A 16,869-nucleotide genomic window follows, 5' to 3' on the forward strand; every position below is an offset into this window, starting at 1 on the left:
TTTGTTTGGGAATATAAATGTGCTCTCCTTTCCTGCAAGGAAAGACATTTCATTGCTGTGGGTTTGAGCATTTTTTTTTCCTGCTGTAAGTGCTTGCCAGTGTGGTATTTCTCATGGGCAGGAGGATTTTCCTGACATTCACCTTAAGTTTTTCTCTTACTCTTTTCCTGTTGGCTCCTGACAGCACCTGGTCCCTCATTCCATCCCATCTGAATCATTTGTATGTTGACACACTGAGTCAAGTCTGTCCTCACAGCCAGTGTCTGCTCAACTACTTTCAATGGAGTCATTAGTTTTATTGACCAGCTTTATCATTCTCCACTGAAAGCACTCCAGTTTGCACATGTCTTTAGTGTATACCTGCTGGTAGACAGTTGCCTGTATTTGACAAAGTATAAATTATATTGCAACAGGTGCAGGCAATAATAAGGAAAATGCGGAGTTTGCCATGTGAGGGGAAACGAGGAGTTTGGTTGGTTTAGCCTTCAAAAGTGAAGACCTCATAGAGTAAAAAGCATCTCAAAGCTAAAGAGATTCAGGATAATTGTCCATGAGTGTGTTTAGGCTAGAAGTTGTAACATTCACATCATGGAAATCTGACTCTAGGGCAGACAGCCAGCAAAAAAAAAAAAAAAAAAAGACACAGGGGACTTTGATGTATGTATTGAATATATCAAATGATTAAATCCTAATGTTGTATCATGCTGTTGCCTACAAGCAGATTGTAGGGGTTGCACAGAAGGACATCTCCCCCCATATCTCCTGTTGTCCTAAAATGAACAGGGACACACTAGTCCTCTGTATTCCATTTCCTTACTGAACTATGCAACATCTTGTTGACAGCACAGGTTTGCTCAGCTTCCAGCAGTATTTCTGACCAGTATGGACAAAAGGGGTGGGAAAACAAAGAGCTTTTCTTCAGGTACTCTTGTAACCTGATCTTTGAGGTGACTCAGACTCTACTAACAACAGCTGTTTCGGGGACATGCAGTGGTTAGTGTGCAGCCTCTGCAGTTTCGAAGTCTGTGCTGCCACTTCCTGATTTCTGCTTTCCGAGTGATCTAAGCTGGGACATGATCACAGCGTTTAAATGGACTTCTCACCCCCTCCCAGAAAAGAGAGGCCAGGGACAGCAGGCTGACAGTGGGGAGACAGTGCAGAGGAACGGAGGCATCAGGAAAGAGCCCACCAACCGCTCGTACAGAGCTGCTGCTGCCAAACTGATGAAGGCAGAAACTCTTAAAAGAGAAGTACGTGGGAAGTTCTGTTACGGGAAGAAGTGAGGTTTTGTTTGCATGTGATGGCTTACTTCTGCAAGCCCTGAAAGTGCTCTACAAGGTGAAACAGATCCTCAAGTGTACCAATGGAAAAGACAGGTATGTTTCTTTGTTTAAAATAATACCAATCTAAAGCATGAAAACACAGCCAGGGTAACTGGTGTTGCTTTACAGCTCAGTAAATGTGCGCGTGCAGCTAGGTATATTGTTTTGTATAATGGTCATACTTTACTCATAAGAAATACAACTGTGACTGGCTATCAAGAGCAAGACTTAAGCAATGCCTCAGCTTTTCATAATTGTCAGTGATCTGCCATTGAACACTTGTATCACGGCAGATAATTTCTAACACAATAAAAAAATTTGCATACACACCTATTGATACATTATCATATACCCACATTTATCTATATATAGACACACACGTGTACACACACAAGGAGAAGTATGTGTATATAAAAGCCCCATTTGCTTTGTTTTGACATTTTCCCCAACCTGACCCTTGCTATAATAACATGAAAGCTATCTGTGAATGTCATAGGGTTGCTGATACTTCTTTCATGTTTCTTTTTTTTTGGAAAAGTGTTGCCAGTGACATTATATATAACAGACAATTATTAAAATGATTGAATTCATGTGCTCGATGGCTGGTGGGAATTGTTGAATGAGTTCTGTGTGTGGGTCTGTATTAGGGAAGGAGGAGCACAGAAATCCATTCATTAGGTCAGGCGTACTACGGGATGGGGGTCTGAGCACAGGTCATTCCCCCTGCAGTCATCGGCACACAGTAGGGCTCAATATGTAACTCTTCCACGTAGTCACCGCAAAGCAAAAGTCAATGAGTGTCTGCTTAGTTTTTATGACTGCACAGTTAAAAGCACATGTGTGCAGGTGATTGCAAGAATTAAAACTAAAGAAAGAATATTGATGTTTAGAGAAAAACGAAGCAGCTTTAGAGTCACTGGATGATGATGCAGCTTGTGTAGTATAAACAGAAAAGAATGTGTATAAATTATTACGAAGTTGAACTTCAGTTTACCTGTGGATTAGTCACTGAAACTGAGGTCACTACTCAACTATTCCAACCAAGCTGTCTGAAGGGGCTTGTTTTCTTTCAGCATTGGCACAAACAGTGTTCATAGCTATGTTACCTGGTTGTTTTATGCAGTATCGCTTCAGCTGTGCTGTAAGGTTAACAGGGTTTCATTTGCATGTTCCACTGTGAACTTGGGAGCCTATGACATTGCTCAGGCAAGGATGCTGTGGTACTCCCTGTTGCACACCTCCTGCTCTCTCCTTCCTGACTGCTGGACTGGCCTTTTGGCATGAAGAATCACTTTATGCCAAACTTACTGTGGTTTCTTCTCAGAATGGGGACATCTCAGCCTTGCTTCTTTTATGTGGTCATCTTTGATATGAACTGAACCTGGGGACTGAATGACAGGGTAAGCAGCAGGTTAGCCCTTCAGTGGCCAGGGGGAGTGGCTTTGGGGACAATCTGCATTTTAGCAAGGCAGCAGGGGTGATGGTTGTATCATTGAGAAGTGGGACTGCTGAGTCTCCTGTGCAATCCTGAGCATTACTAATTCCTTTTAAAGGAGGAGAAATGAGTTCAGTCTGGTCTGCAAAACAGTGCTTCTGTGCTGTAAGCATGGAGAGAATGGTAAGAAATTCAGGGCATCTGCCATTATGAAAGAGGGTACGCAAGAGTAAACATTACTAAAACTAATTCCTTCTATGTCTGCTGATTTCCTGAAAGATGGCATTCAGAACTGCCAGGATAAGCATGAAGAGGATATTCCAGAGAGTTCCCCATTTGACTTTGTTATAAAACAGTTCCAAGGGAAGAGGTTCTCTCCTGAAAAAAGAAAGGAGCAGCCTTCAGACATCAAAAAATTCTTCAGAGTCTTTGGCTTTAGGAGATCTGGAGGTGAGGAGAGAAGGGAAATTGAAGAAACAGAAATAAACAACTCTGGAGCTGATGATCACTGTGAGAAGCAAGATCCCTCTGTAGAAGGTAATGGTGATACAATAATGACATACGTATGTGTGTATTTATATTTTAACTTCATAGAAAATCAGTTGTTTTTCTTGCTAGCCAAAATGCTGTATTTTGCTGCCTATACTTTATTCTTTAGCCAGGAATTGCTTCTGATAGGAAAATTATCAAGGATGTGCCCTCTGATTTGATAGGCGCCAATCAAGGAGTGGGATCCACGTTGCTGAGGAGGGATAAAGCTTTTGGGTGGCCTCTCTCTTGATTTCCAATGCGAGAGGTCAGTGCTGGAGTCAGCTCATTAGTTGCAGAGCTTATTTTATTTCAAAGCCAAGCTTTGAGCAGTAGCTTGGCTTGTATTTACGATGGGTCTCTGTCCACCCTGCTGCTAGAGCAATCTGAAGACAACAAGAGCAGATGTTTCCTACTGCTCAACACTGGTGAGGGGGAGGGGAAGGAAATGGAAATTCACCATCTATGTTATTTTGCACACACGAGGATGCTATTTACATCACACCAGAGAAAATGAGGCTATTTTAAAAAAGGAGCTGGAAGGTGAGGCTTAAAACTCCATCCTTTGCCCTAAGAGTTTTAGGTAGGTTTGGGGAAATGATGATGGAACAGGTGCTGAGAGTAGGATTGCTAAGTTGTGTAATTTTTGGCTGCTTTTTTTGCCCCAGCTATAGGCATTAGATTAAATTACTGATTTGTTAAAGGATTTAGCAATGAATGTAAATGCCATTTTCCTTGCTGCACAAACTGCATGGGAGACAGTAGTAAGTTGAGGTTGCTTTGCAAAGCCAAGAGAAGCAGGAACTGCTTTACGCAGATGATGTATGAAAATGAACAGAGGCTGTCATGAAGGAAGCAGCAGGTTCACCACGTGACTGCAGGGCCACTTGGTGCTAACTGATCAGGTACAGAATCTGTCACAGCAGTGTGGCTACCGTGCAGGCACACAGAGATGGTTGTATGACTTGTGCACCCAGAGTAGCTGTATTTGCCTGATTTTCATGTCCTTGAACTGGTGGTGCAAACATCCAAAGTCCTTGGCATAAGGTAGTGTGGAGGTGTGTAACAGGAGATTTTTCTCACACTCTGCTTCAGGAGCTTTGCAGTGATCTTATCTACAGTGATCATATCGCTCAGGTTATTGATCCACGTTGATCAAAAATAAAGCCTGGTTTACTGACAGTTTCAGGTAATTTCCTAAAGTCTTCACCGAGCCACCACAGACAGATCTTACCCATCCTGCTACAAGCAGTGCTAACCAGGGTTCTATTTCTTTGCTACTCAGATGGACTTTCACATCTCATTTCTGAAGCAGAATCACCATCTGGTGAGCAGAGATTTGACCAGTTCATGCAGAAACTGGGAAAGAAACCCAACAGCAAGACTCTGGATCTAAATAATTGTGCATTAAGTGCAACAGACATAACAGAGCTGGGTAAATACACATTTGATTCACCTAGTCACTCCATACCTTTCTTTAATCTTTATTTGCTTACTCAATTATTGACTCTTCTCTTTTCCCTTCCCTTTTTTTTATACAGGCCTGTCTTCATTTAACGTTTCATCTGGTGGCCTCAGGTCCCTGAGAATTGTTAATTAATAAAGTATATAAATGATGTGGTGTATTTATGAATATAAAAATCATGCAGGTCTGTGAAGCAGATTAATATCTTTATGCTCAAACTACAGATAAGAAAACTGACACTGTTATGATAAATTGCCGTGGCTTTATACTGCTGTGTGGGTTGTAGAAAGCATCTCTGTATTAAGATGTGTAAACATCCAGGGTGTGCAGATGACATGCAACCAGAGTACACTTTTTCCTTTTTTTTTTTTTAACAGCTGCTTTACTGCCATTTCTCCCAGAGCTGGAAGAGATCAGCCTGTCCTGGAATGGTTGTGTTGGTGGGACTTTGCAAGCGCTCACTGTTCAACTTCATCATGTGAACCTGTTAAAAGTCCTTCAACTTAACAACTGCAGGCTGACAGCTGAGGATGTCACCTCCTTAGGTACAGGATTTCATTTACATTTACATCCAGACAGCTTGGGTCTAATATAATCCAACTCATCTCTTCCTACATCCTACCCTTGCTGCTTCTGCAATGGGCAATGTAAACTCCAGCTGTGAAACAGCAGAAAGAACTTGGGCTTATGAGTGATCTTGTACAGTTCAGTAGCTCTGTTAAGTTTGTTCCTCAGGCCATTAAGGTTTCACACTCAGGAGGGAACTGAATTCAGTCCTGCTTGCAGGAAAGCATGTTTTGCATTTAGTACTTTTTTTGCTAACTATCACAAGTAATGGTAGACAGCAGAACTGAAGCAAACTGAGTCTGTCACAACAGGGTCAGCTTAGGTCTTCATGCTGCAGGACAGATGGAGTGCTCAGCACAAAAAAATGGATGGTCTTTGTGAGGACGCTTAAACCCAGTGCTGCCTCGGGGCTTTACAACTTGTTTTTGCAAGTCTGAGAGAAGCTTATTCCTCTTTGTACTTCTGTGCTTGGAGTGCCTGCAACCCTGCTTTCTGCAAAACATGACATTTGTAGTTTTTGAAGGTGGTGTTACGTGCTCAGGTTCTGACAAAGAGTCACTTGCCTCTGGGCCTGGAGTTTACTCTCAGGTGAGTCTCTGATATATATGTAAAGGAAGTCAAATGAGGTCAATCAGGAATTCTGAAAAGCTGCTGCTTATATTCCAAGTTCTAAAAAACAGTATTAATTATGAAGCTGGATTTTCTGTCATTCATGTCCAGGCTTTTTGCAGGAAAGGTTCAGAAATAAAATTGCATGAATGGTGATAGCTCAAACATGGGCCATGCTATCTGTTGGGAAGGAAGAATTCATCCCTACAAAAGCTGGTGGAAATAATTGGTCTGTATCTGAAGAGGCTAAAATCTATGTTTCATTTTGTGCCAGATTGTTTCAAATTTGTTTCTTTTCTCATACCTTTTTTCTCTTGAGATGTATGAGTTACATTTCCAATTGATTTGTTCTCCTTGGTTCTTCTGTCCTTGGTTCTTCTGTTTTCTCCCCACTTCTGGCTTGGCCTCTGCCAATACAGACACAAACCTTACAATTTTAATTTCCAGTCAGAATGTGATGCCCTTGACACATTGAATAGCAACAGTGAGTTTGTATTGATTTTGCCTGTGATTTTGGAAATAACAAATGCATTTAGGCCAATGCTGCCTGTTTGAGTATGTCTGCATCTTTCTGTGGGAATGTGGTCACTTTTGGACTCAGTACACTCTTTTTAGAAATCAGTTCCTCAAATATAACTGTAATATCAACATCTCCTGTGTGATTGCTCAGAGCTGTGACTGTGAGAAATGGTAGGAAACCATTCCTGGAGTTATAGTCTTTTATTTAGCTTTTGGGTGGAAAATGTGCCTGGAATGCTAGTCCCCGTGTGAGACAGAAACAGGCTATGCTGCAGAGGCAAAAGCGCCTCTCAACCGTAGTGCATTACTCAGCATTAAAGACTGAGACAATAAATGCAAAAATAAAAATTAAGACATCCTTTTCTCTCAAACCTGGATATTTACTTACAACAACATAAACAATTGTTTTTCTATTATAAATCTGTTGTGAGGAATTAATGATGAAAACATAGGCATGAAAGGGCTTTTGTATTAAAATACAGTTCTCAATTATAAGGTTGATGACAAGACTTTAGATAAAAATATGTGTATGACATTTTGAAATTGCATTTGCACATGATCTGGTTAATTGATCTTTCTTGGGAATAATTTTATGCAAATATACATCCTCCCCCCCCTCCTCTACAAAGGAAACACTAACACAGTTCACTGCGGCAGGTGCATCAAGCCTGGAAAAGGCTGATGTTTCTGAAGGTAATCAAAATCAGTGCTGTCTGCCTGGAAATCATAGGAAAGTTATTTTGGGTCAAAACATTGCTCATCTCAATTCCTTATGAAGTGAGTCAGAAATTCCTGCCAGAAACCTTTAAGTTTCAGAAATAGCTGTGAGAGGACTTCTTTCATCTCCTCCAAAATGACCTATGGATGCAGTACAGAGGACATTGGAAGTTTGCCAAATAAAATAGAGCAGAACTATGCAGGACAGTAAATTCAGACTTGTCACTTGTATTGATTTCCCTGTGGACTAGACTTTCTGGGTCCTGGTGCAGGTCTGCAATGATGGCCAAGCAGTCTGTGTGTGCTGTGGCGACGACTTGTGTTCTATATTGCTCCTTAGACAAGCTGAGAATTTATACAGCATTGCTGCAGTAGCAACAATTCATGGCATGCACCAGTTTTCTAGTCAAGCTATAAAATGTGTAACAATTTGAGAATTAAATGGCTAACCTTCCCCTTTAATATATTCAAAACCTGTTTTCTCATCTTGCACTGAAATGAATACCTGGGATGAATGATCTTAGACTTCTGTTACAGGAGAGGCACTTGAAATTGTTCCCCAACTCGAAGAACTGGATTTATCATGGAACAGTAACATAGGTGGAAAGCTATCACTCCTGACAAAAAAACTCCAGAAAGGATGCAAGATAAAAATTCTGAAAATTACAGACTGTAACCTGACAGCAAAGGATGGAGAATCCCTTGGTATGTAACCATGTAGCTGGATTGAAAGACTGGCTTCACAGAAGTCTAGCTTGTTTGACTCAGATTATGGCTGTATTGAGCTCAATGTTTGTTGGAAATTAATTTATTTCAGGGTCTGTGTTATAATAGTATTTACTACACGTTATTGGGATTTAATGCACTTTCTGCCAAAGCAGAAAGCTCTCTCTAATCACGTGAGGTAGGGTTGAGGATAACAATAGCTAGATATAAACCACGGTCTGTCTGCCTCAGTGATTCAGGGTTGCTAGATACTTTGAGACCCTGAGCAAACCACACATGCTGGGATTTCCAACACCGATTGTTTCAAATTAAGCAGCTGAATATGTAGTTCACTGTGGTAATGGAAAGAAGCCCAAGGGATGGGAATTTAGGCTGAGTTGGCAACCACTGATCATCCCTCCCCTCTTTCTTCTCACCATAGCTTTATCCTGTGTGGCCTTTTGATCTGATTCCATGTTTTAAAATATATTTTCTCCCTAAAGAGAAGCTCCTATGCTCCCCTCTCCACTGCAGGAGATGGTCATATGCACCATATTGTCCTATATCTTTTCATTAGAAATTTTTCATTCTCTTTGTATTCCTACTTTTTATTCCCCTGTATTTTTCTTACTGTCCTTATATATTTTTTTTGGCTTTGTTTTCATGCAGATTATTCACCGATTTTCTTGATTTCTATCCCATCTTTGTTTTGCTGTGGTTTTTAGGTAGAAGAGGAACTTAGTATGTCTAAAACCACACACAGAGGCAAACTCAGCCTACCTCTACCTATTTGTCATGGTGCAGTATTTTTCTAGGGTTCATCTGTGTATATTCCAAGCAATTACCAATTTTGTTTTTCTTGTCTTTTTTTTTTCTTCCAGCTGAAATTTTATATGTGATCCGAGACCTTGAAGTATTAGATCTCTCTATCAACAAAAACATCGGCTGCAGCGTGAAGGTTATTGCTCAGGATCTGAAAAACGTGCCTGGCTTGAAAGAGTTAAACTTGCACATGTGTGGATTAAAGCAAGACAGCCTCCAGGGCTTAGGTTAGACTTTATGTTCAGAAAGACTTTCATTCTGGATAAATTGTACATCTGAAAACCATTTAAGAAAGGCAATGAGGTGGGATTTTGCTGATGGTTTGGCAGTATTAACGGGCAATCGTTAGCTGCTGTTTGAAGATTGATAAAAGACTACAGAGACTTTCAGCAGGAGTAGCATTTATCTTCCCTGAGCTCAAGCATGTGAAAGTCAGTGGGGAGAGTCACCCTCCACACCATTTATCTGAGACACATCTTAGGGTAGATTAATGGCCCTCTGGACACGCTTCCTCTCTCCCCAGACAGAACGTAGACAAGGGCACAGACAGGCTAGCTAACTTTTAACAAGCTACTCCTATTCTCAGAGGGGAATCCAAGTTCACCATTAATGAGTGTCCAGTGAAGCCATATGAAATGGGCTTGTTATCTATGTCTCTCCCTAGCGAAGGTCTTATCTGTAAGACAAAACAACTGGCACCAATTAGTACGTTCAGTAGTAATTTCAGCAAAATGCTGAGGATTGAATGGATCTGGCAGATCAGCTGGCCTCACCTCCACCTGCTCTTTCAGGGAAGAATGGAGTTGCACTGATGGAGAGCTTTGCGGTGTTACTGTATGTCTGTAGTGATTATACACTGCAGCTTAGCCTGAGAGCTTTGCCTGCAATACCTTGTGCAAACTTTGACGTTAAAGTGAATAAATGCTAAACCCGTGACCTGTGCTATTGTGGCAGCTGGTGACCAGCATGCTCGCTTTTCCATTTCAGACACTGCTTTGCAGCACCTTGCAGAACTAAGAAAATTAGACATATCGTGTAACAAAGAGATTGGTGGTGGCTTTAAAGACTCAACAGCTCATTTGGCCAGCTTGAAAAATCTCGAAGTACTTGATCTCCACCAGTGCTGTGTAACAGAAGAGGACATGACATTTTTGTGTAAGGATATGTTGAGGAAATTCATTAAGAATGTAGATTTTGACTACTGAAAATATCTGAAAGGCGTAAGAGGTTCTACCTGACCTAGTCTGTCAGATATTGGTACATTTTCATTAGGCAGTTCTGGAAGTGCAGTGTGGGGGATAACTTTCTTGATCAATATGGAATGTTTTTTTGCTGTATCAAAAGAAATCTCATAATGTCTGATCCCATGTGGAACTAAGGTCCTGAATCCTCCATGACTCAGACCTGTGATGGGAATGTCGGAACTGCCACCAAGTACTGTTTCTTTTTGATAATCAGTAATTCTGGAAATATTCAGGGACAGTTTCCCCACTGCTTTAAATAGGCATGGATCCAAGGTACCTATGTCATGTGAATGTTACTGCCTAAAAATTGGTTAGTGAACTTTACATCAAGTCGAGAGTGATATTAGGGGCTCTTGCATTGCTGCTGCTGTGTGATTTATAGAAAAACTGAGTCTCCAGGTTGAATTGATCCAACTCATAAATACTATTAGGAAGAAAAATACATTTCCTATTCAGTGAGATGATTTATTTTTGTGTGTGTGTTGTCATAACTTTTGATATTGGTTTTTACTGTTTAGAACAACAAGTGCTATACTACCCACATCTTATTTTCCATGGTAAAGTAGATAATCTGAAAAGCTGTTGCTGAAGCACTGAGAAATATTAACCGTTAGTAACAACAATCATGATTGATTTTTAATTTCTTGACCAATAGAGAATAATCACATTAATATAAGGGAGTTCCAGTTACCAGTGCCAACATTTGGAAATCACCCCCATCCCATTTAATGTTAAATTCCTTACTTCACCTAGAAAATTTCAACAGGAAGCCTTGTTCTGACAACCTTCCACACAGTATGTAATACCTAATTTCTTAAACATTCCTACTGAAAATGACAAGGCTATTTATGGAGTAAAACATTACTTGCCATAAATCTGAGTGTCAAAACTTGGCCTTGACTTTTGGATTGATTTATAAAGAAAAGAAATTATGTCAGGCAAATATACAACTGCATATTTGTTCTGGATCAGTGGCTGTCTAATAAATATTTCATGTTTTCGTAGCCCAGGTGATACCTTTACTCTCCAGTCTTCAAGAGCTGAATTTATCCTCGAATAAAAATGTAGGAGTCTCATCTGATCCTCTTCTGGGCAGGCTCAGGTTTTTACCAAAGCTGAAATCTGTGGCCATCAGCAATTGTGGTTTAGACGAAGAGTCGTTTTCATCACTAGGTAGGAATGTTTTCTTAAAGTGTGTCTATTTTCTGTGTATCGTAGTGGGACAAAGCACTTCATTCTCCTTTGGCTGAACTCCGATGATCATGGTTACATTCTACTGCAAGTCCTGAGTTAGGAGCCTGTGATGAAAGCAGTGCTGTGTGGGACCTGGTAGCAAGGGAAGACACCTGTATGTCTTGCCCCATCATACGTGACTGGATGAAGTCCTTTTAGTCCTTTGATAGTGGGCTTTTGTATGCTCCCTAATTTTGGAAGAGAAAACAAAACATGATTTCATGTTATGCTGTAATTATTGCTTCGTTATAACACTGAATTTGCAGTTTAGTGGGATAAAGTTTTGACTGAAGGTTTTTCACCTCACTGGAGGTGAAAGTTTCAGTACAAACTGGGGTAGAGTTAAGAATGGGGAGAAACGGAGGTAATAACTGCAGTAATGGAAAAGATATTGCACAGCCATGAAGAAAAGTCCAGTCTAAGACAGAATGTGCAAATTCAGCCTCTTTTGCCTGCTTATTGCAAATCTCAGTGGATTAGCAGCTACACTGTCCCTTTGATAGGTGTTCCATATGGCGTATGAAATCTAAGTACAGAGGGATCTGTTATTTACTGTGTTTTGTGCAAGTCTATTTTGTACTGTTTTTCTGTGACATTGAAACCTGGAGTAAAATTTGACTGCCTTCAGCAGAAGCAGTAGCGAGCTAAACTGGTCTGAGGTCCCTGCAGGAAGAGTGCTATATTTATATCATTACAATTATGTAAGAATGATGTCATGGAAATTGGTGTTGTCAAAAGATACAAAGCATTTCACCTTGCACGGTGAGTTCACACCAAAAAAATCGCCGTCTTTAAATTGATATGAAATGGTTTTAAAACAAGCTGTTATATTAAATTGACTTCAGTGGGACAAGGTTAAGCCAATAGTGTAAACAGAAAGACAAGAAATCTATTCAGAGAGTCCTTAAAGGTTCTATAGGCAGGACTTTCTTATATTCTTTAATGAGCACAGGAGATATTTTTCATCTGACTTTTATTAGGATAAAATAAGTCATTCTAAGCACAAGCAGGCAGCCTGTTAGGAGCCTATTTACAGGTGAATTGCCAGTGAGGTGTCTGTTGAGGCCATGTTGTTTTCTCTTAGTAAGCAGAAGTTGCTGTTCTTAATCTTTTCAGCTGAGGCTGCCCTTCACCTTCCTGAACTGGAGATATTAGACCTTTCTTGGAATAAGTGCGTTGGTGGGAACCTAAAGCTGCTTTTGGGAGCACTAAAGCTTGCAACGGAGATTCAAGTGTTAAGACTGAGCAGCTGTAACTTGGTGGCTGAAGATTTGGCACTTCTAAGTAAGTATAGCATGGTATTTACTAGCAGTCAAGAAGCCAGGGCATTTAGACCACAATTCATAAGGGACTTGTTCCATGGGCCGAGCACGTTTTAGCATAAAACAAATGAAAATATGGAAAATACAGCAGTATCTTTCTCAGAAAGGGTTTTCATTTTCCTGAAGTCTGTGTCCTGTACATGCACAGTAAAAAAACTGAAAAGGATAAAAATGCAATAATTGTATAGGATTTTATCTATTAATACAAAAATGCAGCAGTTAAAAAAATGTAGGGCTTCCACCTGTTTTTTATATCAGATATTTAATGCTGCCTCTGAGGAGCTTTATTTTGCTCAGCTGCTGGTTTTGGGTTCTGTAATTTATGGGAAATGTACTTGCTGACAGCCAATAATACAGGAACTGCCAGCTCTTACTCCGTCAGGTGTGTTTCTAGAGTCAAACTATGATGGGAGAATTAAGCCAGAAATATTTCAGCCCACCTTTAGCAGCTGTGACGAAATACTGGAAAATGGGAACCCAATGAAGGAACAAACTCTAGGATCCTTTTAAAAACCTGTTTATAATCATCCTTATGATTCTGTGGGTCTGACTCATGGGTTTTGACTGTCTGAGACTGACAATAGCTGTGTGACAGCTATAAAGCCCTGAGATGAAGCCCGAGTATTTTTGGCTTTACAAACATCACCTTTGATGGATGTCTCCTTTGCCCACTGCCTCCCACAGTGAGAGGCGGCTGTTGCAAACATGCAGCCTCATCTAGCTTTGCTTTTCTCTTTCTAAAACCCCCTGTAAAACCTGTGTGCCAATTTTAATTGGCACTTGATATAACCTCCCTCCAGCTGACACAAAGGTTCTCAGGTTGCTATACAGTTTTAACCTGACACTTCTATTCCTTTTGAATTGCCTGTTTTGAATGTTGTACACTCCTTCAGCTGAGATCAAAAAGTCTTTCTGAGATCAACAGTGGGTGATTTCATGTTGTTGAGGAATTGAATCTTGCTGTTTAACTGCATATTGAAAAATATAATGTTAAAATACCACACTTCTAAGTAAGAAGCTTTTAAAGCAATTGCCAGGATGTGTTAGTTGTGTTTGTGCCTGTTATTTCTTGCAGCACAACTGATGTGGGACGGCCATCTAGCCAGATTACAGAAGCTGGATTTGAGTTACAACAACAACATCTCTGATGAAGGGTGGGTTGTTTTCTTTCAAGACTTAGCAGTATTCAAAGAACTCTCGGAGCTGGATGTCAGTCTTCGCCCATCGTCCTGCCGGGACTGTGGGATGTGGTTCAACGAGTTGTTAGCAGCCCTGACAAAGCTGCCTGCCTTGGCAGAGCTGGGTATGCAAAGATGGGTCCTTTCAGAAACACAGCAGAAATGTCTGGAAAGCTTTAATCAAGACAACAAAAGAAACATTCGTTTTGACTATTGATGGAGGTTGAAGGTTTCTGGAAGGCCTTTCACAAGCAGCACATGAACCATTATGTGTCTCTGACTTAGAAGACTGCCCAGCTTTTATTATAGTAATCTTTTCTCAGGAGAGCTCTTGAAATGGTTCCACAATTATACAAACCCATTATTTAACTTCTGCGTGTGTAGATCATTCTATTTAATAACATAGTCTTTCAGAGACTCTGGGCCACACTTACACTACAATACGCACTTGATTTTCATGTTCTGAATACTGCAGTGACTGCTGCCAAAGGAGCAGTGCTGATTTCAGATGGACACTGCCAGTTTGCCAGTCCTCACTGGGGAAGTGCCTGGGGCTTGTGCTAATGTGGGTTGGGGGGCAGAGGGAATGTGGCCTCGTGCACTTAAGGAAAATGCCTCTAGCGTGAAACTATTTGAAACCTGTATTTTAAATTTTAGTTTCTTCCCTCAAAAACTTTTGACTTTTTTTGAATGTATTAAATCTGTGTAATTGTAAGACATTGAAAGCATCCTGACAACTCAGGATTATATATTAATCCAATAAGAATACAGAAGGAGCTTTTTTCCCTCTGCTCTGGCCCTTGATGCCATCTCCTAGTGTAGATGATTCCTGCGTATAGAATCAGCGTGAAATCAAGTTAAGAAACTGTTGATCAGAGTCTTCGCCAGTCTCAAGGGCAAAGGAAATGCTATGGTAGGTTAAATCAGAGATATGTCCTGCCACCTTAGCAAGCATTTTGGATACAGAGCAATACATAATTATTCTGGAAAAGGCTATGCAAAGACTTCAGGAATGCTCCTTCTCGTTCTGAGCTGTTTCAGCCTTACTCAGTGTTTTCTGTACAGACCCTTTCATGATGTGGCAGCACAATCCTAAACTTTCAGATTGAAGAGTCTGATCTAGAGCATATGAAAACCAGTGGGAGTACCCACAGCGTCTTCATGCTTTCTGCGTTCAGGATTAATCCATTAACCTTCACAACACTGTGACATAGGCAGTGTTCTTACACTTACTCTAAACAAGAAAGAAAGAAGCAGTCTATTATTCAAACCGCCAGGGCATCTTCTAGCAAAGAGCAGAGCACCACATTGGTCTGTGCCCAAGACATGTTAGAAAAAGCACCAACTTGGGAGGTGTAAGAGGCTCCTCCTTTCTTTCTTTGTTAATTTCTTATTTTCTCTGTTATTGTATTTGCTTACATACACACAAATTCTGGCATAGTTATCAGTGTCATGGAGCATGTTGACCCACACGTGAGCTTAACGACTGCAGCGGGATTATTCATTGGTAAGGTATTTTAGGAAGTAAAGATATTGGATCTGCCCACTGAGTGAGAAGTCTTAGAGAAATCCTGAGGCAGCTTGAGGGATAAAGCACTGCTCAATTAGCCCTGCATATATCTAAATGCTGCAGGGATCTCCTGCAGGAGAGCTACAACGGAATTGTTCAGTGGCACTTTCCTAACTTGCTAGGACACTTCTCAGCAAGTTCTCCCATGCAAATGAAGATCAATATTCAACTTTCAGTCCGGGTGACCCTTCCAACATCAGCTGCTGGCTGGTCAAGGTTATAACCAGCAGCTGACTGTGCTGTCCTGATACATCCTGATCATTTAATCCACAATTTCATGTGAGGGTCTCTATGGATTTCCTGGTTCCAGCTTCAGTTCCACTTGAAAAGAGCACTTTGCTCCCCCAGCTCTGAGAAATGTGAGATGAACTGGAGTGTCTTGGTCAGAGATAGCAGGGAATTGCTGCCATGTGGGATCAGCTCTTTTCTACAGAGACCCCCAAACTCTGAAATGAAGCTAAGAGCACCTGTCTCATACAGGGTCAACAAAAGACACTTACAAGCAGTGACTCATGCCAGGAGAGTTATTCTTATATAGAAGCAACATCATCTCTATTTAACATCAGCAAACCAAGCTCTTCTCTTAATCACTTGCTTTCCTGAGACTTTCTTCCTCAAATTCACCTTTGGTCCAACTGGTAAACTGATCTTTTATCTACTCAGTAAGAATCTCTCTGAATCACCTCTTTCCCACTTGAACTCCTGCCACTAATTCAGTAAAGCAGCTGGCCCATATTTAATGTCCAGTATCTGTTATAATCTTACTGACTGAACTTGACTTGATTGTTGGGGTTGCTTTGTCATAGTTGGGTTCCTCATTCTCAGCTCCAGAGCAGCGAGTTCAGACTCACTGCTAGCAACCTTTCCACTTGCTCTATGTGACTCCCTTCTCAGTCTTGTGCCCTTTCATGATTCTGTCATACCTATTGTGCCACTAAAAAGCTCTTATTGAATCACTTCTCTTAAACATCCTGTCTATCTGCCAATCTTTACAAACCTCTAAACAATCAAAACAAAATCAGTTACCTGGAAAAAATGGAAAACTAAAACTGAGCCATCCTGCTTTTCTGCATTACCAACAAGCACATTAGTGAGATTCCAGTATCAGTTGATTCAAGAGCCAAATGGAAGTAAGATCCATACCCTGGCTGCAGATGTAGCCACAGTGCTCAGAGGGCACTGCCTGGAGGTGGAGCTCTAGTTAGAGCTGGGTCTCAGCCACTTTGCCTTCACCATCTCCTTCAGGATGTCACCACCTTCTCTGAGGCAACTCAGACAAGGGCAGGGAGGGCAAGGCTGCAGTTCCAAGCAGCCAAGTAAACCAAATAAAGGGTTCTGCTCCCGCTCACTCATGCATTTTGAGTCTGCATAGTGGTCAGTCGCAGTTTATCCCTGTGCTTTATATATGCTGCAAATAAAAGTCTGGAGAGGTTTAAGGAGTAACTGATCAATACAGAATAAAAACTAGACAAGGACATCAGATGCCTTAGACAAGCAGCTGTCAGTAAAGTGCTGTGGAAAGACATGGTTGCATATAAATTTGGCATGCTAGAATTATAGTAAGGGGTGTTTGTCATGGTTCGTTTGAATAACAAAGGTGTTATGACATGCTAGGACCCAGAATCATTGCAGA

At 40.9% G+C, this 16,869-nt stretch overlaps 1 protein-coding gene across 3 annotated transcripts; it reads left to right on the forward strand.

Moving 5' to 3' along the window:
* Positions 1-1,060: 1,060 nt before the first annotated feature.
* LRRC31 (leucine rich repeat containing 31) lies at positions 1,061-14,135 on the forward strand. 3 transcript variants are annotated; one of them, XM_069864539.1, is made up of 10 exons: positions 1,061-1,376; positions 3,037-3,294; positions 4,571-4,720; positions 5,128-5,295; positions 7,700-7,867; positions 8,749-8,916; positions 9,677-9,844; positions 10,939-11,106; positions 12,283-12,450; positions 13,564-14,135. In XM_069864539.1, the coding sequence occupies exons 1-10, from the start codon at positions 1,364-1,366 to the stop codon at positions 13,881-13,883; spliced, it is 1,749 nt and encodes a 582-aa protein (XP_069720640.1). In that variant the 5' UTR covers positions 1,061-1,363; the 3' UTR covers positions 13,884-14,135. The 3 variants fall into 3 exon arrangements, with proteins under 3 accessions (XP_069720640.1, XP_069720638.1, XP_069720641.1); XM_069864537.1 differs by lacking the exon at positions 1,061-1,376 and having other exon boundaries at positions 2,936-3,294; XM_069864540.1 differs by lacking the exons at positions 1,061-1,376; positions 4,571-4,720 and having other exon boundaries at positions 2,936-3,294.
* The last annotated feature ends 2,734 nt before the right edge of the window (positions 14,136-16,869 follow it).

The sequence above is a fragment of the Phaenicophaeus curvirostris genome, chromosome 10, assembly GCF_032191515.1.
Source record: "Phaenicophaeus curvirostris isolate KB17595 chromosome 10, BPBGC_Pcur_1.0, whole genome shotgun sequence".
NCBI lineage: Eukaryota > Metazoa > Chordata > Aves > Cuculiformes > Cuculidae > Phaenicophaeus > Phaenicophaeus curvirostris.